At 44.8% G+C, this 23,061-nt stretch overlaps 1 protein-coding gene across 1 annotated transcript; it reads left to right on the top strand.

Annotated features, from left to right (window-relative positions):
• The first annotated feature begins 332 nt into the window (after positions 1 to 332).
• Positions 333 to 22,644, top strand: NME9 (NME/NM23 family member 9). Its single transcript, XM_006907285.3, has 12 exons — positions 333 to 413; positions 832 to 868; positions 5,938 to 5,995; positions 10,686 to 10,789; positions 11,885 to 11,956; positions 13,721 to 13,837; positions 14,972 to 15,047; positions 17,453 to 17,535; positions 17,912 to 18,004; positions 18,961 to 19,115; positions 20,543 to 20,679; positions 22,580 to 22,644. Exons 2-12 carry the CDS (start codon positions 836 to 838, stop codon positions 22,642 to 22,644), a joined length of 993 nt encoding a protein of 330 aa, XP_006907347.1. The 5' UTR covers positions 333 to 413; positions 832 to 835.
• The last annotated feature ends 417 nt before the right edge of the window (positions 22,645 to 23,061 follow it).

Consider the following 23,061-nt stretch of genomic DNA (forward strand, 5'->3'; position numbering starts at 1 on the left):
CGCCCTAGGTTTCAAAAAGGGGAGCCACTCTTCCTGGTATGCATTAAGAAACGGTAAAAAAAAAAAAACCCTGCACACCAGCCCTGATGGGGCAGGGGGGATGCAGGGATTCAGCGATGCAATTGTATATACCTAGAAACACGTGGTCTCTGCTGAGTGGGTCCAAATCCCCCAGATACTGACAAACGCCTCAGCCAATGAAAGCGTTCATTCAGTCCAATTCCGAAGGCAGGGGGCGGGACTCCCTCCTGCCTTTCCGCAGGGCTCAGAGGGGGCGCGGCTTACATGTACGCATGTTTATTACCTGGCTGATTTGGCATTAGGCTGTGTTGCCATGACGACCGTGGCTGGGTTGCCGCAGACTGAGTTGGAAACTCTAGCTGCACGTTTAAGACCGTGTACCTGTCGAAAGAGTACGCCGTGTTTCAATTTCCCAGGAATACATTTAACAGTAGGAATAAGTGTTTTGTGGCCTTTTTTTCCGCCCGAATTCTTGTGCCGAAGCTCGGATGCAATCGCCTGGAGCTCTTACTCCGGCCTCTGCGCGCGCCATTCGGCAGGCTCTGCGGCTAGGAAGGGGTTTCACAAATCCGCAGAAAAACTCCCTGGCAAGCCACAGGCTCATGGGCTGCAGGTTCCGCTTCCCCTGTGCAGTGTTTATTTTTCATCAGTGCATTTATTTGCTCCCACTTATATTTACCTTAAAGGGACGAGTGGTTGGGGAGGGGATGCTTTGTCTAAAGGAGGCTCGCTGATCCGCGCAGCTGTTCAGAGGCTGCGGCCCGGGGCAGGCTCCAGCCAGCAGTAACAGGGCTTCTGTTTTCTTTGCAGGGCCATGGGCAGCAAGAAGAAGGAAACTGCCCTGCAGGTAAGCTTGCTACCAACACTAAGTTGGGATTGAGGGATGAGGAGGACAGTGTGGAACGGAAAGTGTAATATAGAAGTGATGTTCTGTTTGCTGGCAGTATATGATAGTGTTCTCAAACTTGAATATAGATCTAGGACCCCTAGTGGGGACAAATTTTTTTGTACACTTGACTATAAGCAAACATAACATTAGGTTTAAGTTCTTTATGCTTATAATGCTTATGCGGCCTTAAAATCCAAACATGAGTTAAAATAAAACTACAAAACCAAGAAAATATTGAGCAATATAATTTAGTATAACTTTTTTGTTTGTTTGTTTAAATATAATTGGAACTTACTGCAAGAATATAATATAGGTTCTTTTGAGCTTGGGCATGCATCTGTAACTGTGTGCTCTCCAGAGACCTGGTTCTCTCACAACTGCTCTTTTCATTCATTCATTTATTTAACAAATATGTTTTGCTATTTTATGTGCTGTGCATTTTTTCATATAAAGTGCCTTCCTTCATTTGTGCCTAGGACAAGTGAATCTGTAAGCCAGCATTTGCTCTTTTTTTCTGGTCCTGGACAATAAGTAGTGAGTGATTCTAAAATGAAAGTACAAACATGCAGGCACCTGCCATAGAATTGGGAGGGAGTGCTTTGTCATAAGGAGACCATATGGATTATCTGTTATATGGGTACATTTTAAAGTGCACTTAAAAATGCCTGATAGTTAGTTCTACCCATCAGGATACCTCCTGGATAGTAGAGCAACAGTGGTCTTGAGACACATGATTTCTCTTTCATTGTCCTTGGTGGTACCAGCACTTTGCACAAGAATTTCAAAAGCTTAGTGATTTAGAAAGCAAGAAAGCAATGTCAGTCTAAGGATAGCATATAGAAGGAGGAAAGAGCTTTGGACTGGAAGCCCAAAGACCTGATGTAGTTCTTGATTCTTCTCTTAGCCAACTCTGGGACTTTGGATAATCACATAACCTCCCACGGCTATATAAGCTTACCCATCTGTAGAATGAGGATGTTGGATGAATCAACCCTTAGGGCCTTCTAGCCTTGATGTTCTGGTAGTCTAGAGTTATGAAACTTTCCATCTGTCTACATTCTGTCTTTAAATAAATTCTAAGCACCTGGTCCTAGCACTTATTGCTGCCTGAAGGATTTCCTCAACCTCTCTGAGCCTCTAAATCCTTTTTGTAAACAGGAGGGATAATATATAACCTGCAGAGTTGTTGTGATAGACTCCTTTAGATACCTCCATGCTGGTCTGAATGCTGTCTCCGGTGGCTCTAAGATTTTTGCCTCATATGATTATCCTTTCATGTGTCTATACCATATATCCCCTTTGGGGGTAATAACAGTTTTTAGCAATCATTTTTCATCTGTCTTACCCAGAGCTCTGAGTGTAATGCTGTACTCAAAGTAAGTGTTCCCATCTGCTGAGGGGGGAGGGAAAGGGGGTGTGTACTGAGGCGTCTGTGTAAGCATTGTCTCTCTACCAGGTCAACTCCTTGAGAGCAATGCTCTATGGTCTGTCATCCTAGGAACCCTGTCCTCTTTCTGGGTAAGACTATTTAGGGTTCTTTCTGCAACTGAGACAGAAATCGTTAAGACATCCAGAGACAGTGTGGTCAAAAGGTGCCATACATTCCCCATTCATTCCATACCCCATACTGTTCCGTTCCTGCTCCTAGGAGAGAAATTCTTCAACTGTCCAAAGGCCCCTGGCCTCACTGCTGGTGTGGCATAGCTCATTCCACCACAGGGATGCTCCACAGATCGCTGCCACTGACTGACAGATGAGCCTTTGAAAGTGACTGTTGTGAGAGGGGGCGGTGGGGGCTCTTCTGAACCTTTCCATCGCTTTCCTTGGAACTACAGTTGTGGGCCCAGCATGACATCAGTCCAACTCTCTCATCTCATTTAAGGCATCGAGAAGACTTTTCTAGTTTTTCTTTTTTTCTTTTTTTAAATCAAAACAAAAAAGTTAGGACGCATGATTTCTTCAGAAAAATGGAGCTTTGATAGAGGATTTGCAGATATTATATGTTTTCAGCCCATTTAAAGAAACAAAGACCTTAGCATACCTGTTTTAAGAACAAGTAGTAATTGTCATGGTCTTTTAATGTATATAGTTTCAAAACAGCTCCCCACAAAAACTTACTAATTACAAAGGGAAAGAATAATTTTACAGTGGAGGGGCCTGGCAGGCCACCTTAATCAAATGATCAAAGTGAACACCAGCAGTAATGAGGCAGATGGAAATTGTGTGTCACCTGATAGGATACAATGAGAGGAACACTCATCTGCTTCTCTGACACTCCAACCAATTCCAACCAGTTCCAACCAGTTCCAACCAATTCCAACCAGTTCCAACCAATAGCAGAAGATGCACAGCAAAAAAACAGCAGGAAACATCAGACACACCCAAACTGAGGGACATTCTGCAAAATAACCAGCATGTAGTCTTCAAAAGTGTCGAGGTCATAAAAATCAAAGAAAGACTGAAGAACTATTCTAGACTGAAGGAAACTAAAGAGACTTGACAGATCTAACACATGATTTGATTGGAGACTTTGCTATTGAGGACTTTATTGGAACAATTGGTAAAACTAGAATAGGGTCTGAGGCTCAGAGTTTATTTCCCGATTTTGATGGTTGTATTGTGGTTATGTAGGATAATGTATGTATTCAGGAATAATGGGATGTCAGGTTGGTAATTTACTTTCAAATAATTCGAAGGAAAAAAAGTCCTTTATACTATACTTGCATATTTTCTGTAAGTTTGAAATTGTTTCAAAATAAAAACATTATATAAAAATATATACTTTATACTATTTATAAAGAGGATAATATGTATTTCTCCTTGAATTTAATTTTTGATGTAAACCAGAATACTTTGTAGATAAGAAAACAATGTGAAGAAATGGCAATAAATTTAACTGTTAATTATTTCTGATGTGGATATTTGGATATATTTAACAAAAAGTGAAAAATGCATATACAGAACTACAAAACATTGCTAAGGAAATGAAGGAAGATTTAATAAATGATGAGAAACGTCATATTCACGGACTGGAAGACTCAAGGTTGTTAATATTTCAATTTTTTCCTAAATTGAACCATGGAATCAATGCAATCCTAATTCAAATCTCTATAGGAGCTTTTGCAGAAATTGCCAGGCTGGTTCTAAAATGTATATAGAAAAGCAAAGGACCTAGAATAGCCAAAATAATCTTGAAAAAGAAGAACAAATATGGAGGCCTCACACTGCCTGATTCCAAGATTTATTATAAAGCTACACTAATCAAAATATTGTGGTACTGGCATAAAAATAGATAAATAGGTCAATGAAACAGAATAGAATCCAAAATAAACCCATACTTATGCAGTCAATTGGTTTTCAACAAAAGGACCAAAACGGTTTTATGGGGAAATAAATCTTTTCAACAAATTTTGTAGAAACAACTGTATGTCTACATGGAAGAAAATTAACCACAATCTTTCCCTTGTAACACACATAGAAATTAATTTCAGATGGGTCACAAACTTAAATATGAAAGCTTAAATTATAAAGCTTTTAGAAGAAAATAGGAGAGCATCTTAGTGACTTTGAGGAAAGATTTTTTTCAGAAGGACATAGAAAGCACTAATTATAAAACAAATTTCATAAATTAGATTTGATTAATATTAAAACTTCTGTTCAACAAAAGATACTAACTATTAAGGAAATGAATAGATGAACCACAGACTTAGAGAAAATATTTACAATACATAATTCTGACAAAGAGCTTATACCCAAAATATATTAAGAAACCCTCTATAATCTAATAAAAAGTCCAACAATCCAGTAAAGGAAATGAACAGCCAATGGGCACTTCTCAGAGGAGATATACAAATGGCTGATAAGAACATTAAATAATGCTCAACACTATTAGTCACCAGGAAAATGAAATTACAGCTATAACGAGATATCACTATATTACCGTTAGTGTGGCTAAAAAAAAAAAAGACATCATCAAATATTGCTGTGAATGTGGAGCAACTAGAACTCTAATACTTTGCTAATGGAAGTTTAAAATGGTACAACCACTTTAGGAAAAGTGCAGGCAGTTTCTTATTACATTGAACATACATTTACCCTATGTCCTAGCAACTTGACTCCTAGGTATTTACTGACCAAAGAGAAAGGAAAACATAAACTCAGTAAGATTTAACAAGAATGGTCATAAGTTTTTATTCATAATAGCTCCAAATTGGAAGTAACCCAAATATCCATCAAGCAAATTATGATATAGTCATACAATGGAATTTGCTTAGGAATAAAAATGAATTACTGACACATAACTACACAGATGGATCCTTAAAATATTCTAATGAAAAAAGCCAGCAAAAAATAATATATGCTGTATTATTTAATTTACATGAAGTTTCAGAATAGGCAGAACAAGTCTGTTGTGACAGAAAGCAGATCAGTGACTACCTAGGGTGGGGAGAGGGCAGTGCCCGGGAGGAGACATGAGGGAACTTTCTGGGGTGATGGAAATGTTCCGTGTTGTGATAGGGATGTGGTTACATGGATGTACACATTTGCCAAAACTCATCGGACCGTAACACGTTATTCTGTATATTTCAAGCTACATAATTTATATCAATAAAATGTATAAGAAGACAAAAAAGAAAAAACAAGTATCTGTGCATAAATAAAAATGTCAAAACATTGTTGAATGAAAATACAAATTACAAAAGAATATCTACAATATGTTACTATTTATGTACATTTGCAGGCACAAAACAATTTTATGTATTGTTCGTGGACAAGTAACAAGTAAAAATTACTTTCTTAAAAATATCTGAGATTTTCTTAGGATAGTGTTTATTGTTCCTGGGGAAGGAGGCAGGGAGAGAGAGAAAAAGAAAAGAAGATTGGGGAAAGAGGACAGCTCGAGTTGTGTTTGTAACTATTTCATTGAGGGAGAGTGAGAGAGAGGGAATCTGGATCGAGCAAATGTATTAAATTGTTGCCACATCGGTGCTCTCAGTAATACAGTGTTTGTTCCTCTTTGATGTTAGGTCAACATCAGCACCCAGGAGCTTTGGGAAGAAATGCTCAGTTCCAAAGGAGTAACTGGTAATTTAAGATAATCTTTTTAGATCTATTCTTTTCAAAATTGCCAAGTGACAGATTTGAATCATGAAGAGAAAAGCTGCAATGACCACCATTTTCCTATAACCTTGATTTTCATGAATAAAGAACCAGGTAATTTCTTTGTACATACATATCTGGCTTGAACACCTGTTGGTAAGTTCAGTACAAGAAACTAGTCAGTGCCGGCAGATAACAGGGTTCCTTTGTTTTAGAGGTGATTTGTCACACTCAGGTGTTGTTTGGTTTTAAGAAACAGAACCTTCTTCTAATTACCTGAGGCACGAAAGGGGAGGGCCCTGGAAGGAATATCACGATCCCTTGGAACTCAAGGGCCGGAAGGAGAGCCAGTTATCCCAAGGGGCTGGAACTAGGAACTACATGCATGGTCATTAGGAAACAGCACAGCCACTGTCCTTGATCCTCCTTGTGTCAGTTACCTATTGTTGTACAACAATTTAGCCCCAAATTTAGTGGTTTACAACAATAAACATTTATTATCCCACAGTTTCTGTGGGTCCAGAATTCAGGTGTTGTTTAGCTGGGTGCCTCTGGCTCAGGGTTCCTCACCAAATTGCATTTAAGAAGTTAGACAGGGAATGTCAAGGCTCAGCTTTGTCAAATTTGTTTCCAAGCTTTGTCATGTGGCTTTGGCAGATCTTAGAAGGTCGTTTCCAAGTTCTTTCATGTGCCTATTGGCAGGATTCGGCTCCTTGTTGTCTGTTGGTCAGAGACACTAATTTCTTGCCATTAATTTCATTAATTTCTCTACAAGGTTACTCACAACATGGTAACTTGCTTCCCGCAGAGCAGGGCAGAGAGGAAGAGGGAGAGGGAAGGAAGGAAGGAGGGAAGGAAGGAAGGAGGGAAGGAGGGAAGGAGGGAGGAAGGGAGACAGGGGGGTTGGGGTGGGGGGGTGGAGAGAGAGAGAGAGAGAGAGACGCGCACACACACAAGAGGAGCAGGGAGAGAGAGAGGTGAAAGTCATAGTCTTTTTGTAACCCAATCTCAAAAGTGACATCCCATTGCTTCTTGCCATATTCTATTTGTTAGAAACCAGCCACTAGAGTCCCCGCCCACATTCTAGGGCAGAGGAGTACACAAAGGCATAAATCCCTGGAGACAGGAATCACCGGAGGAATCTTAGAGGCTGCCTACCACACCCCACTCCCCCACTATTCCTCTTTCTTCTTCATTTACTTTAGATATCTCTGGGCTCCATTTCTCTCTGTGCATATGCGTCTGCTCAGTTCTTCTCTCCATCAATATACTAGATCAATCAGCTTATATCTGCTCTTATCTCTCTCTGTTGTCACTGCCCCCCACCCTCTTATGACACAATCTATCTTTCTAGACTCATAATCACCTGTTCTCTGTGTGTTCTGAGCTCCAACCTGTTTCCTGAACATGCCAGAGGTTTTCCCCCTTCTTCGCTTTTATGCGTGTTGTTCCTACTGTCTGGAATATGGCCCCATCACAACCTGTAGAGATCTTCCTCATTTCCAGGGCCAGCCCAAAAGCAGCCTCCCTGCATGACAGCTTTCTTGAACCTCTGTGTGCTCACTTCTCCCTGGTAGTCTCTAGGGCATTTGCTGGGACTCCATCTCAACGCCCCCAGCATACACCTAGCTTGGTGTTCCCCATGTGGTGGCCCTCATGGCTTTCCCCTTAGAGTTTAAACCAGGTGGCATTGTCTTTTTCATCTCCATCTGTCGCTGACTTGCCCAGGCCTGGGGCTGAGTGGGTGCTAAATAAATGCTGGTTGCATTGATCCAGTAGCGTGGGTGGAAGTCTTGCCACACTTTACTACTTGAAGAATTACAAAGCTTTTTTGATGGTGCCAAGTCTTAACTGTTTTGTCCATGTGTCTCGTCTGTGCAACTAGAACATGGCTCCAGGGGAAACTTCTATTTTTTTTTTAACAGCAGTTAGAAAACTATTCCCTCATCGACTTTTGAGAATCTGCTCTATGTGATCATAGCTAACATGTATTGTGTGTAGACTCTCTACCTTGCTCTAAGCTGTGCAAAGGTCTGTGTTGACGGAAGGCAGCAGGGGCTCGTCTGCCCCTTCTCATCAGGCAGTCTCAAGGAAGACATGCTTGTCCCTCTTTCTAGAGCCAGCAGAAATTTGCTTCCAGAGTCAACCACCATCTTGGAAGTCTTGCCTTCTGTTAGCTTACTTTCATCTGCCTTCCAACATGCAGTAGTCTATTCAGATATACCCGTGCATGCATACACGCACGCGCGCACACACACACGCACACACACACACACACACACGCCCCTTTTCATTTTCTCTACCATTCCTTCCAGGTATCCTCTCTGTTTTGCTTCCTGCCTTTCAGAACCAAACTCTTCATGTACTTCTCTAGTCCCTGCCCCCCTTCGTCCACACCACTCCTTGGGGAGCCAGGGTGCGCAAGAGGAGATGGGAAGCTGATACAAATGACTGGGCAGAACTATCGATGCAAATCTTACATAGAGATTTATAGCTAACTGGGCCCCAATTTTCTTCCACTGGGGCTTGGTGGGCCTGGATACAGAGTCCTCTAAGTCTTCAAAGACTTTTCTCTGGCTTGACCCAAATGCCTTTCTCACCCATTAATTTGGTGTATTGAAATCCCCAAGTACCTCAACTGTGAAGTCGTCTTCTTCAGAGAAACCCAGGGCTCCACCCCCACCCTAGGTGCCGAGGAGCCCGAACCCTGCTCCTGCCCCTGCTGGTGCCTGGCTGCCTTTGGGGCCACTTGCTTAGAGTCTCCGGTTGGCACTGGAAACACAGTGTATCTAGAATCGAGTTCACTTTTCTCCCTCAAACAGTCTCTCCCTGCCTCCACCCAGTTCTTTTTCTCTGCCAGGCTCAAAGGTGGAGTCCTTTGCACATCCACATTACTTTCACGCCCAGTCTTTCAGCCTCCCTTTCAAAGTCGCATGGATTCTTCTGTTCCTTCCCTCCCATCCCTACTGCCACCCCCGTGTCTGGCTTCCTCATCCCTCCCATACCCAGTTTGGTTCTCACTTTCTCTGCCAAACTCTGACGTTAGGCTGAACCAACCAATAGTCCTGAATTCGTGCATCTTTCCTTCTTTCCTGGAGCAGCTGAAAAAGTTGGGTTATGGCATCAGACAAACCTGGGTTCGAAATTTGGTTCTACTGCTTGAGAATTTTTATTTTTTTACCATGGGTCAGTAACTTTATCTCTTTGAACTTCAGTTTTTTCATTTCTGTAGTGGGATAATAATATGCATTTCATTGTCTGGTTTTTGTTTGTTTGTTTGTTTGGGGGATAATAATATGCATTTCATTGTCTGGTTTTTGTTTGTTTGTTTGTTTTTAGAGAAAAGTGAAGTTCAGGTGCCCCCTTGCCACTTAGTATAGATTAACTCCCTCTCCTTTCTAAAACTTACTGTGATTCCTCATTTCCTAGAAATCAGGATGAAACTCCACAAACCCACATTCCACACTCCTTCAGTGGTCTCTGCCACCACTTCCCATAGCCCGCCCCCAGGCAGGTCTGGTCCAGCATGCTGCCCAGCAGCCCCTGAACCCTCCATCTGTGCCTGGCTGCCCATGCTTCCACCATGGCCTCCCTCTCTGCCCATCAAAGCCTGGCATTTCCCACAATGCCCAATGCAAGTCACCCCTCCACTGGGAAGCCTTCCTTCCCTGATTAGTACGGTCCTGTGCTGCCAGAGTCTATGCCGATTTTACTAATGATAATTTATATCGTGTTTTATTCATAGTTCTCACATGATGGGAAAAACGTGAAGTGAATCTTCAAAAAATAAAATCACAAATTGCATGCTATAATGTTTTGGCAGACCTGATGGTTTATATACAGGGTCTATATTATCTCCCTGTGATCGTGCCATGCTAGCTGCTGAACAGAAATGCCCACCTGTGTGGATTTGGCGTGATGTCTGAGTGTTGAGGGTTTTGGAGGACATCCTTCCTTTAAAATGTGACCATGGGTATATCCCAATTTAGCACTTGCTGTATCTTCATGATTCCATATGTATCAGTGCTCATGAGCTGGCCTAGCTTCCTTACAGGCCTTATGGTGGAGGGCAGATGAGATGTTCCTTCACACCCAGCCCTGGCACACTCTACTGATTGGGACCAAAGAAGAAAAAGGTATCCGAGTTTCCACCTACTCTCTATCAGGTTAATTTTCCAGGAAAACAGTGTTGATTGTATAGAGTAAATAAAACTCTCTACCCTAAGCAAGGGGCTTTCAATTCATCAAGGGGAAAGGCCAAAGCTGTGTTTATTATCGAAGTAGCTAAGAGTTGATTGACAGGTCACCTACAGTGACTTCTTCCTTTTAGACTCCATGGGTTCAGTCCAGCTCAAATATTTATTGACAGCCATTCTGGGCTAGGCCTGACCCTGAATGTAGCCTGAAAATTCCTTAAGGTCCATGCTGAGAAAATGATTCTTCACTCTATCTACTTCGTTACGTTTAAAATTCAGAACACTGAGTTCCTAAGAATGAGGAGTAGCTGTGTTTCCATGCTTGTTCATAGTCTGATGGGATAATAAATGTCTATAACCATTAATATCCCTGCCAACAGATATCCATCTGAGGGGGTTAGAATGCGCCGGGATGAATTTTGCCTGACATGGTGGGCACTGGTGCTCACTGAACGTTCCTGCTTCTTGGTCCCACACAGTTGTTGACGTCTACCAAGGCTGGTGTGGCCCCTGCAGACCCGTGGTGAGCCTGTTCCAGAAGATGAGGATCGAGGTTGGCCTGGACCTTCTGCATTTTGCATTGGTGAGACCTCTCTCAGCAGAATGTCATAAAACATTGTTAAAACATTTAAAAACAGGAACAGGAAGTGTGAGCTGCCTTTTTACAGATTGTTGAGAAGGCATCAGCTGTGGATTTTTCTGTTATCAGTCTGATACTTCATAATTTCTTGAGAGATGAAGATTCCCACTCCAGGCCCGGCTCGCTGACAGTCCCCTGGGCTGGCGCAGTCTCTGGATGCTGTATGCAGGGACGGAACATGCGTCACTCCAGTGCGTGTGCTCCTCCTTGGCTCACAATGCCGTGAACGCTGAAGTTTCACTTTCAGAGCACAGGGTTTCAAGGTTTCCATCCTCTGCTCCATAAAGGGGAACTTTGTGCAAATGTTTACTTGGATTAATGTATGGAAATGGGAAGAAATTCCACAGAAGTATGTAAGAGTCGTTAGATAAGCTGCATAGGTTTGAGGCTCATAGATAGAACACAGGAGAAAATAAACCTCACGCTAAGCTCACAACAAGTTTGACTTCGTGGACTTTGCCCTTCCTCCCTTAGGCATCAGTTTTGACACTTCTGTGGCATGTGTGCAGGAAATGCCTGGACGGGGAGTCGTTATGTCCATGTACGGGGTTCCTCATGGAGGACCTGCCCGCTCTGTGGCTGCCCTGCCCATCATGGCAGCGACGATGTTAGCGGAGGGGCAGCTAGGTGGGGAGCAGGAGAAACCGTTGTTCGCTCCTCGTTTTATTCTTAAAAGTACACTGCCAACAGTTTCTGCCAATATGTTGAGAGGACAGTTGTTATGATTCTGATGAAAAACAATAAAAGGAGAAGCATGAGAGCGAGCCAGGGTTTCACCTGAGGAGGGTGGTCATCATGTGTGTGGTGTGTGTGTGTGTGTGTGTGTGTGTGTGGTATGCGTGGTGTGTGTGTGTGTGTGGTATGTGTGTGTGTGGTATGTGTGTAGTATGTGTGGTGTGTGTGTGTGTGTGGTATGTGTGGTGTGTGTGTGTGTGTGGTGTGTGTGTGTGTGTGAATTGTCCTGTGCAGTTCTCCTGCCATCATGCCCCTGTACATGCTGTGTGCCCCAGGGTCCCGCCAACAGCTTGTTTTCTTTAGGCGGAGGCAGACAGTCTCGATGTCCTTGAAAAATACCGCGGGAGGTGTGAGCCGACCTTTCTGTTTTACGCAGTAAGTACATTTTCAGAACCAGAAGTATTTGATGGTTGCACATCATTGGCATTCAGAGAGATGAGTCTCATTGGCATTAATTCTCACTGGGAGTCACCAGGGAGCCTCGCCGATTCAGACGAGTCATGTGGTTTTCTCCTTGGCCGTCCTTATTTAGGCTAAGAACAATGTCCTTCAGTCATGGTAATGCAGGCCCTTGATTGGGATGGCGGTCTGAGGGCACTGCTTGCTGGCAGTGAGGGGTGGATGGCACAAGTCCCAGGTCGCTCTGAGCTTGGGCAGACTTCCTGACCAGCTATACAGAATAGGAATCATCAAATGCATATGCTCCTTCTGGCTCTCAAACACTCTTGACTGAGATTTCACTCTCAGAGAACAGAGTTTCAAGCTCTCTATCCTCTGCTCCATAGAGGGGAACTTCCAGCGAACACGAATTCTCCCTTTGTGGGGTGGACAAGCTCTGCATTCACCTTTATTTAATCATAAAACATGAAGATATGTTTATAGAATGTCAGAAAAGAGAGGGGCCGTTGAGGAAAGTCAAGTGGTTCAGTGTTTTGAAGTTCATTTGGATGTCTCTGTGTGTGACATCCATGCTCTGCTCCATGACCCTTAGGGTCCACTGTCACATCTGGCTTCCTAGGTTTAGGTCACCTGCCAGGCCTTGAAGGCAACACCTGATATGCTCCTCCTGGCCTGGTCCAGCCTCTCATCATACATCAGGGCAACTGGGCCTCCCCTACTTCCCCCAGGCCACCTGATAGACAGGCCAGGGCTCTTTAGTTTGGAAAGCTTTGGGCTCCTGTTCTCAGCACTGAAAGTATTATAAATTGGAAGTTCATGATAAAACATTATTTGAGCCTTGGGTTTTAGTAGGGAGACTGAAGTTATATGATGAAACATGGGTGGAAGCAGGAAGGAGAAATGGGAAGGAGTTGAGAAGAATGTGCCCACAGTAAAACTGACATCAAGGCACAGTTGTAGAAAAGGGATCATTACTACGTGGTTTGCTTGCTTGAGCCTGTAGTGATTAAAGCATCATCATAATCAGCTGTGTTGGGACATGTGCCCAGCCGGCAGGCTCCATCACAATCTCTCGCCCTGTGGGGAGGTTCACTGGGGCGGGTGGACACAGGGGGGACCCACTCTACATGAACTTCTCCCTCTCTAGATCACTCCTTTCTGCGTAATATGCATAGAGGCTGCTGAAAAAGTTGAAGCAAGAAATTGAAGTTCACCCCAAATACCACCTCCACCCGACTACCCCAGACAGAGTTGGGAATCGAGTCTTGCTCTAAATTCTAAGAATCCTGTACATTCCCCTATTAAAGCAATGGTCTTGTTCTATTGTAATTGTTTCTTTGACATGACCACCTCTCTGCCCACCAAGCTTCTCATTCCCTGGGAGTGGCGACTATGTCTTTTCATGTTTATTGTTCATATTCTTTGCCTCTGTCTGGTGCTTGGCAGAGTAAGTGCCCAATAGGTATTTGTTGAGTGAATGAGCCACATGTAGGCCACACTGAGTAACTCACAACCTAGTGTGCCCTCTCCCTCTCTTAACTAACTCCCTGTTGCTCTGAAAGACATTTGGAAAGGAGGAGGCATGGGGTGGAAGGCAGAGGAGGGGTGGAGGCTTTGAACCTTGACCTTGGGCACACTGCTAAACAAAGCTCTTGGACTCTCCCACTGGCCTTGAAAGAGATTAATATCTGGGAAGAGGGTTTCATGTGGCTTGAGCAGCACATTTGTCCTGCATTCCAGGGAGGAGAATTGGTGGCTGTGGTTAGAGGAGCAAATGCCCCACTGCTGCAGAAAACCATCCTAGACCAGCTGGAGGCTGAAAAGAAGGTGTTGGCCGAAGGCAGAGAACGGAAAGTGGTAAGCTCACAGGTGTGCTCCTGGGGTGAGGCCAGCCATTGCCTCCCCTTCCCCAACTAATTTTCCTGGCGCGATCAGCTGGAAGCTTCATTAAATGCTCACCTGCGTCCTCACTGAGAGTTCAGGGGAGAGCAAGCGTTATGCCCACTATGACATGTATGCATTTTGAAGCTTTCTTTTAAAAAGTCACCCCCTTCATCCAGAACACTTTATCTTCTTTTATCCATTTGCCTTGCATCTCCCACTTCAACTTGCAACAGGGGTTTCTGGATCACTGACAATGAACTCGGAAATAAAAATAAAGTTATGGAATCACGCAGTGGGTAGGAGAAATGCAGCCTCAGGACGAAATCTCTCCTGGTGACCTGCCGTCCTCACCTCACCTTCTTGAAAGTTTAACTTCTGATTCTAGCGGGTTCATGTCTTAAATTGAGAAATTAAGCTCTATCGTGACCACGAGAAATAGGGTCAGCATAACTTGTGATTTTAACGAATTGTTTCTATGATAACACAGACAAAGAATCAGCCGCCTCTGAAAAGTGACACACCTTAGGTCGAGAGAGGTATTTCCTGGTGCTTTGAGCATCTGCCAAAAGAGCCTTAACGTTGTTTAATGTTCACTGTTCAAGTTTTCATATTCGGTTTCAAATAGCAAAGGCCTATTTTGATAGAATGGATGAAAAACAAATCATATTTTACCCCAGAATATTGGCAGCCCCCAAGAAAGACAATCACAAATTCTCTGCCTCCTCCGGGAGAAAACAAGCTCCCTCCTTACTACCTCCCTGCACCGCGTAGCTAGTCACTTAATATTCCCTCGCATTTCAATTCTTCTCCTGCCTTCTCGCCAACTCTCTATTTTGTCTTTCTTTCTCCTTCGTATCTGCTCAATGCTTGTGAAAACGAAAAGAATCTAAACTTTAAGATCCGCACGGATTTCCCCGTCTCTGAATGCTCTCACTCCCCTCCATTACCCAACTATGAAAAAGGATCTCATAGTTTCCAAAACTGATCATCTTTTTTTTGGCTCTTATATTTTGGACCTTTACTTTTTTGGTTTCTTCAGGTTTTTAAAAGTCTCTGTAGTGATTTTAATTAGCCGACTGCTTTCTGTTCATGACCAATCTACACTAGATTAAAGACGAGGCTCTTTCTGATGAAGATGAACGTTTTTCTCACGAAAAGGACGGTGGTGAAGATGAGGACGTGGGTGAGTGTAGAGCCAACAAGCAAGGCAAAAAGGCCAAGCAGACTCAGATTTGATGCGTTTTCAAAAATATATGTGAGTAATCAGCTTATTGAGCAATCTGAACTCTGGGAAGATTAACTATAAAACTTTTTGTCTCCAGTCCCCCAACTTCAAACATACTGCGTCAGATCTCCCTTCTTCCCTTTAATGGCATCTTGGGCACTTTTCACAGCTTTCTGATCATGTTCAAATATAACGAGTGTGACTTTCGTGGCAATTACCAGGCGTCGGGAGAAGCTCCACTTAATACAATGGAAAGTAGTGACACTAATAATGTGAAGTAATAATGCTGGTGCTTCCTTAGTCCTTATCTGAGCTAAAGAGCTCGGTTTTGTTTTTTTTTTTTTCGCCTTTTTTCCTGAAGCGTCAGAAAGTCAGCTGTACTAAACACCTTCCCCCCTCTACACACACACACAGCCCTTATCCTTTTTCCCTCATCTTCCAAGAATCAGCTCACGGGGTCTGTACGCCTGGGCATCACAGTTCTTCCCGAACCGCCACTGTGAGAGGAACAGTTTGACCTGACAGCGTGAAGAGAAGCCGGAAGTTAGCAACGCTGTTACCGGGACGACGGCCGAGACACCAGGGGAAACCAGGACTAAGTTCAGGAACTGAGTTGGAAAGAGAAAGAAGATTTTGATTCTTGCATAAAGTAGAAAGGCAGTTTATTTGTGTGTGAATATTCAGGACTTTCTGAGTTGGATTCTAACCGGGAAAGAGGCTCAGTTTAGAAAAGCAAAAAATTTTAAGTGTGAAAAGAAAAACGATTGATTTGGCTTCTACAGGAAACATTTGTCGCCTCCTTTTCGAATTATCTCTTCTTTCTGCCCTCCCCCCATTATTTCCCGTCAAATCAAGTCTCTCCACCTAGAAAACACAAAACCCTGTCCTTGCCCATAGCCTTCCTCCCCTTCACACTGAGCTTCCTCTACTCCTTGGCCCACCTTCTGCTCCTGCCCTGACTTGCTGATCTGGCCTCTGCGCCTGCTCCCCCCGAAACTGATGCTCCCCAGGGCACCAGTGACCTTCTTTGTGCCAAATCCAAGGGGCCATTTCCAGTTATTTCCTATGGCCTCTTTCTGCAGATTTGGATGTTGTCAAAATGTATTCGTTCTCAAAACCCTCTTGTCTCTTGGTTTCGTAACCTTTTCTCATTTTCTTTCTATATCTCTGGCCTTTCTGCAGCTTTGTCTCCACTGGCTTCGTTTCTTCCGCTCCCTTTTCAGGCCGGAGTTGTCCAGGCCCCTGGTCTAGCCTCTTCCCTTGTCACCTTACACTTCTAGCTGTTCTCACGCATTGCTCGATTTATAAGAAAACTTACTGTAAGAGTCTCTTAAAGTCTAAGTGTTCATAGGATGTTAGAAATAGTACTCAGAGAAAATGAATAGGGTTGTTGCTTAAAACGATTCACATATTTTTGAGATTTCCAGAGTGGGAGGCCCTCCTCAAATGCAGATATTGTCAAGTTTCGTTGCAACACAACCGATGTAAAAGTTGATAACAAAAAATAGACTGTGGGGATACCAAAACCTGTGGGAAAGTGTAGGTAGCTCACCAAAGCCAGGTATGTAGAAATAGGAACACAACAGGGGTGAGCTCATGGAGTGGACACAGGGCTCCCTACAGCTTTCGCGGGCCTGAGTGGTGAACGACAATCATGTGGCACCTTCTTCAGCACCCCAACTGGTTGAACCGATGGACACTGACCAAAGGACAGCCTGTCAGGAGACTGGTCAGTGAGCTATGACTGGTGCCTTGACTCCACACAGCAAGCTGGCCAATCTGGCCTTCTCTTAGGAGCATTTGGACTGAGACAGAGAAGACCGATGCTGCAATCTGGTAGTATGTGTTAGTGCTGAAAAGTCATGTCGACTCAGGGCCAAGGGGAGCCATTATTGGCCACAGGTCAGGAAAGTCAAAAAGAAAAGTTGGCCAAGAAGCCAGTAGAGTAAGAGGAGAACACAGTAGACAGCAGTCAGAGGTCAAAAATTATGAGAGGGTGACCGGAAAAGACAAGAGTGGCCAGTCCTGCACTGCCTCTGCTCCAGCTCCCTCCGCCCCTCCCCCCACCCACAGGCTGACTCTTCCAGGATTTCTGGGTTTCTGTTCCTGAGTAGTCTTTAATCTCTTCCCCTCTTCCCTCCTCCACTCCTTCCTTCCCAGGTTTCTGTCCCTCGCATATCTCTGTCCCTTCCAGCCGGGTTGAGGTTGAGGTGGAGAGCCTGACTCACTCTTCTACTAGAGTCTAGATCTGCAGGGGCACAAATTAAGAGGCCAGGAGAGGGAACTCTGGGAGGCTGCATGGTCCCTGTGGACGGCCTCCTGAGAGCCCAGAGTCTGACAGCACCATCCTCGACTTATTGCAGTTTCATCAGAGAAGTCCTGTACCTTGGCAATCATTAAACCAGATGCAGTTGTCCATGGAAAGACTGATGAGATTATTATGAAGGTAAGAGAGAGAACACTTACCCTACCGACTGTCTTCATGTCTTCTCTGGTGGAAAAACAGGGGCAGGGCATTGTGCAGCAGTGTCCTAGTAGGAAAAAGAAGGCTTCTAAGGAGTTTTAACCAAGACTCCATTTAAGTAAATTAAAAATCTGAAATCGAATTGGGACAGATATGATGATGAGGGTATCCACTGCTTTTAATAATGGTGTTCTCCATTATCTCTTACTTCTCAACACATTTAAATGAGAACTTGTGCTTGATTTACCCTTTTAGAATGTGTGTGTGTGTGTGTCTGTGTGTGTGTGTGTGTGCTTGATTTACCCTTTTAGAATATGTGTGTGTGTGTATGTATATGTATTTATATATATAATTACAGATCCAAGAAGCTGGGTTTGACATTTTAACAAATGAAGAGAGAACTATGACAGAGGCAGAAATGCGACTCTTCTACCAACACAGAGCCGGAGAGGTCAGCTTCTCTGCTTCCATACATCCAGCACATTCTCACTTCCTCCTCTTTCTCCAACGACATTATGTTTATAGGTTGATATTAGTTTGGGACAAAATAGAGTATTAGGAAGAACAAGAATATGAACAGCAAGTGGGCTGTGAATTTGTTCTCTCAATCGTTATAGGCTGTATACCGGGTATAAGTTCTTCGGTTGCAAGGAGGAGATTTTGACTCCACCTTAAGTAATGAAACAGGGATTTATTGGAACGATACTCCATAACTCCCAGAGCTGAAGGGAGAGAATCGAAGGAAGAGTTGAACAAGAAGATGTTGGGGAGAAGAATCAAGGCAGTGTTAGGGGTCTCAGGAGCAAACCCTCATGAACAGTCATTTCAGGTGCTGCCTTTGGAGAACGAGGTTTAGCCCCTCTCTAGTTGTCTGCCTGTGACTCACCTACTTGGGAGGGAGGGTCTGGTTGGCCTCGCTTGGGTCAGGCCGTACCTCCCAGGTGAGGTGTGTGTGTATGGGCTGGGGCTGGGGTGGGGGTGGGGATGGTTAGGCATTATGGTTGTCAGCCAGACTAAGACCCAGTGAAATGGGGGAAGGGCTGTTCCCTGAAGGAAAACCAGAAGGCTGTTACATGAAGAAGGGGGAAGGGTTAAAAAGAGGCACTTAAAAAGAGTCTCAACTACATCCTACCCCTTGGTTATTCAGCATCCACATGATTTCCATCTATGTGGTCTTTCAAATGCGCCTACGTAATCTATTATAGTCTCATGTTCAATCAAAAAACGAGTCGACTCAAAGTCTCATCTTTCTGCCTTTAACTTATATCTGGGTTCTCTGGGTGTGGTGGGGCATCACCGCCACCTCTCCCTGGCTCCCTCCACAGGCATGCTGGCTGGTGGCAAGGCTGCTGGTGGGATGAGCCAGCTGAGCCTCTGCTGGGTCCCCGTTTCTCTTCCATGTTTCAGGAGGCATTTGAGAAGCTGGTACATCACATGTGCAGTGGACCAAGCCGCCTTCTGATCCTTACCAGGACTGAGGGCACCGAGGACGTTGTCACCGCCTGGCGAACCCTCATGGGACCCTGTGACCCCAACGTGGCAAGGATGAAGCAGCCTGACAGGTGATGTCACCAGCTGTGGTCCTTTCATTTATCTCAAAACCTGCATCCAAGGAAGCAGAGAGCCCTGCTCGATGCTTAGCCCAGAATCGTGGGTAACACATAGGGCTCTCTGATGGCCATGAAGCTCCCCCTTTGTTATATATTTGGGGAGACCCTGACCTCTTTGTTATGTATTTGAGGACATCCTGCCATTCTCACTCTCTGATCCAGTCCCCAGCCCTTCACTGAGTGCCTCCTCTGATCTGCCTCCTTGCTGCCTCCTCCCCTACTCTGCCCTGTTCCGAAGGCTGCGGCTGGATCCAGTCCTCGCTGTTCTCTCTGTAGCCAGAGGGTCCCGTAGTATGGTCCCAGGACTACCTTCAACACTTATGCAGGAAATACAGATTCCAGGGCCCTGCCCAGGCCTGCCACGTCAGAAACTCTGGTTGGGAGCTAGGAATATGCATTGTAGACTCAACCCTCTGCACCTCTACACCCTACCCAGGGTGTCCTGAGCATGAGCACCCTGTTCTGCGTACTGTGCTAGGGGCAAGGTCTGCTCGTTGCCCCTGTGTGTTATCTAGCCGGGCACCACCAATGCCAAATTCACTGGGTCTTTTCTTTGAAAATGAGAGGCCCAGCGAGTAGGAAAGAAATTAGCAAGAGACCAAGTAGCCGAGGTTGTACCTGGTAGTTGTAAGGGGCCAGGAACATTCACATATGAGGCAGTGAAAGAAAAGCCCAGTGCTCAGATCTTAGGTTACCACATACTCAGGCAGGTCCCTTCCCTGAACCTCAGTTCTCTTGTCTGTAAATGGGGATATGAGCATCTAACGGGGGAGACTGTACAGTGCACAGCTTTCGGGATCTCTTTTTCCTCTTACTATGTGACGTGGGGCCAGCTTTCATCTCTCTGTTTCTTGATTTCCTCATCTGAAAAATAGGTGCTATAGTAGTCGGACCTGCCCCAGACGTTGATGTGCAGATTAAATGAATATATATATTGCTTAGGGCAGAGCTTGACATACAGGAAGTCCTAGCATCAACTCATGGGGTTACTGGGGCATTAACCATGCAAACTGAATCAAGCCCTTGGCAGAACGCTAGCCTCAGCTGTAACAGCGACAAAATGGCAGCTTCTGGGATATACCGTGACTCATGCATCTGTAAACTGGGGCTCATAACAGTCTCCCTCCCAGCGCGGCCATGCAAATTAAATAAGAGCATGTATGTGAAGCACCCGGCAACATGCCCAGAACGCCGCCACGACGGGGTAGGTGTCAGCGACTACCCTCCTGGCTGTTGTTCTTGGCATTTTCAACAGAGAGAAAGCCATTTTACAGAAACACAGGGTGCTGATTGGTAGCTGGTGACCATGTTGCCAGAGAGAAAAACATTTCTTTTCAAATGAAACAATTGTGTCTTGTACATTTTGCCAATGTTTCCAGTCTCCGCGCTCAGTACGGCACAGAGATGCCCTTTAATGCGGTCCATGGAAGCCGAGATGGAGAAGACGCCAGCCGAGAACTGGCTTTGCTTTTCCCCAGTTTTAAGTTTCCAGATCAAGTTCAAGAAGCCCCTCTGGGTAAGTCATTGAGGCAGGTTTGGTCTTTATTAAATCTGCAGTGAGTATGCGGCGGGGACCGATAATAGCTATGTGGTAACCAAGCCTTCAATCTAATAAGGTCCTGTTCAGAAATCAGAAACCAGTATGCGACGTCAGTAGCAGTCCTGATCTGTTTTGCATTTTCAGAGTAACGGTATTGCATTTTAATACCTCATTACATTGTTTTTCCTGTATTACTTTAGAGCCATACTTTTGTTGCAAAGCTACTCTACATTTTCCTGTGGAAACCACTGGGAAAATATAACTTTCTGGAAGCCTACATCAAAGCCCATCAGAGGCCAAATGCTACCCCCTCACTTCCTCTGTGTGTGCACACCCTATGCTAAACCCTGGCGGGGTTGCTGAGAAGCAGAGGGGCCCTCTGTCTGAAGCCTGCTGTGACCCTCATATCCCTCAGTCCCCCCTTTTTGGGGAAAGCATGCTGGTCATCACCTCTGAATCTGGGTGAGAAACCCAAGGAGTCTAGAGTGCATGTGACTTACCCCATTACGCAAGAACCAGGCCTGGGCTGTGCTGCTCCTGCTGCTGAGGTGCATGCTTCTGGTCTGAACCTGAAGTGAGCTGGAAGGGGCTAGGGCTTGAATACCCTGGGAACAGCAAAGGATGCGTCAGGGAGAAGGCTGCATGAAGATCTGAATTGGTAATAACCTCTGTGTCCCTACATGCTTGGGTTTTAACCAATATATTTACCTAAATGTTTGATTTGTTCATGGTCTCCTCAAAATCTGAATCTAGCCAAGTAACAATAGGTGGTTTGAGGGCAAGGTAAGGTAGGATGGGAGTGGACCCTTGCTGGCCCTTATTTAATCCTTGCCACTCTCAACTGCCAGCTGAGGGACAAGCTGAGAGTGTAATGGAGTTTAGGGAGTTGAGAAATCATGGGGAAGTACCAAGTTTATACATCCAAGTGTGTACTGTGGTTCTTCAAAGCCATCCCCCTACCGGAAGAAACACTCTGGTGACCGTAGCACTGCTAGGGCCAGCTTTCCTCTGGGGACCTGCCGCAGAGAGGGCCCATGATGCATTTCTTTATTTGCCCAGGGTCATGGGACATCTTTGCCCTTTTGGGGGTGACTGGAAATAAGTAGTTATAACTCAGGGCCAAGTCTGGGGAAGGAGGAGAGCAAACTGGCTGGGGAGTACTCATTGGGGCTATTAGTGCTGGGAGATCATGAGGCTGACTTTTGGGCCTCAGGTAATAATAAGCACAGGGGACAATTCCAGAAGGGTCTGAGCCCAGACCACATCCTGGGAATAAGTACACAGCCTCCAGCGGGCATGACTGAAGCAGCTTCGTTGGGGTGCTGACGTTCTGCCACTTTGATGCGTCATACCTTCTCAGTGGTCAGGAGCAGAGTGTGCTTTCAACTTACCCAGAGCCTTTTCTGCTAAGGGCAGGGGTCAAGGGCACTGGAAACAGATAATCCTGAGTTTGAATCCTGGTTCCACTGTTTACCAGCTGAATAGCCTCTGGAAAGTTGCTTACCTTTTTGGGGAATGTGTGAAATGGAGACGATAGACCTACGACAGCCCCATAATAATACCTCCGTAATGATCCTCTTCCTCATAGGGCTCTTGTGAAGATGCAAGCAGACAAGGATGCAAAGTTCTCGGCCTGGTGCCCGAATGCATTGATTGCTCAACAAATGTTGTACATTCTCCTTAATTCTTGAATTCCCACTCCCAAACACACACATTAGGACCTGTCTTTGCTGTCCCTTCCACCCTGCCCGCTAACGGCATCCTCTGTGATGTAGTCTGTTCCCCTTCCTCTGTTTCTTTGTGGACGGTGTGTGGGACAGAGGACGGGGACAGGACCGTGTTTCGGAAGTCCTACAGAAAATCTGTTGTCCCACAGGCCACGAGGCTGAAGGAGCTGTGGGCCCCACCCAGGTGGTTCACTGCCCTGAGGACGTGGATTGAGATGGCCGTGCAAGTGACCAGGGGTGAGCTTCCCAGACGAAATGTCAGTGCTCTTGTGTCTGCTGCACATAAAGAAACCTCTGGCATTAGATCTTACTCTTTGAGCACCAACATTTTTTCGGTTTAGCTACCTTTCATGACTAATAAAAAAATATACTTTCCTGCCTTATTAAATAGTAGGTAGAACATATATGAACTTTTTTTGTTTGCTATCTCTGGGATTTTACAAAATACACGGACATTAGTTATTGTACTCTGCTGTGATATGGTGTCATCACAGGGGCACTGAGTTACATAGGACAGTGTTCCCCCAACAATAAATCTACTTTTTGAATTAAACCAGTTTAGAGCTTAACTTGGTTAACTATGAATTTGAAAACAGTGCAACAAGATTGGATATGATACTTCCAGGCATAT

Source organism: Pteropus alecto, unplaced genomic scaffold (genome assembly GCF_000325575.1).
Source record: "Pteropus alecto unplaced genomic scaffold, ASM32557v1 scaffold92, whole genome shotgun sequence".
Lineage (NCBI taxonomy): Eukaryota > Metazoa > Chordata > Mammalia > Chiroptera > Pteropodidae > Pteropus > Pteropus alecto.

What these genes read in the sequence shown, in the direction of transcription:
- NME9 (XM_006907285.3), top strand. Translation starts at nt 836, where the DNA reads ATGGGCAGCAAGAAGAAGGAAACTGCCCTGCAG. An exon ending in CAGTTCCAAAGGAGTAACTG is followed by an intron (nt 5,996 to 10,685) that starts GTAATTTAAGAT and finishes GGTCCCACACAG; the next exon opens with TTGTTGACGTCTACCAAGGC. An exon ending in CTGATGAGATTATTATGAAG is followed by an intron (nt 17,536 to 17,911) that starts GTAAGAGAGAGA and finishes ATATAATTACAG; the next exon opens with ATCCAAGAAGCTGGGTTTGA.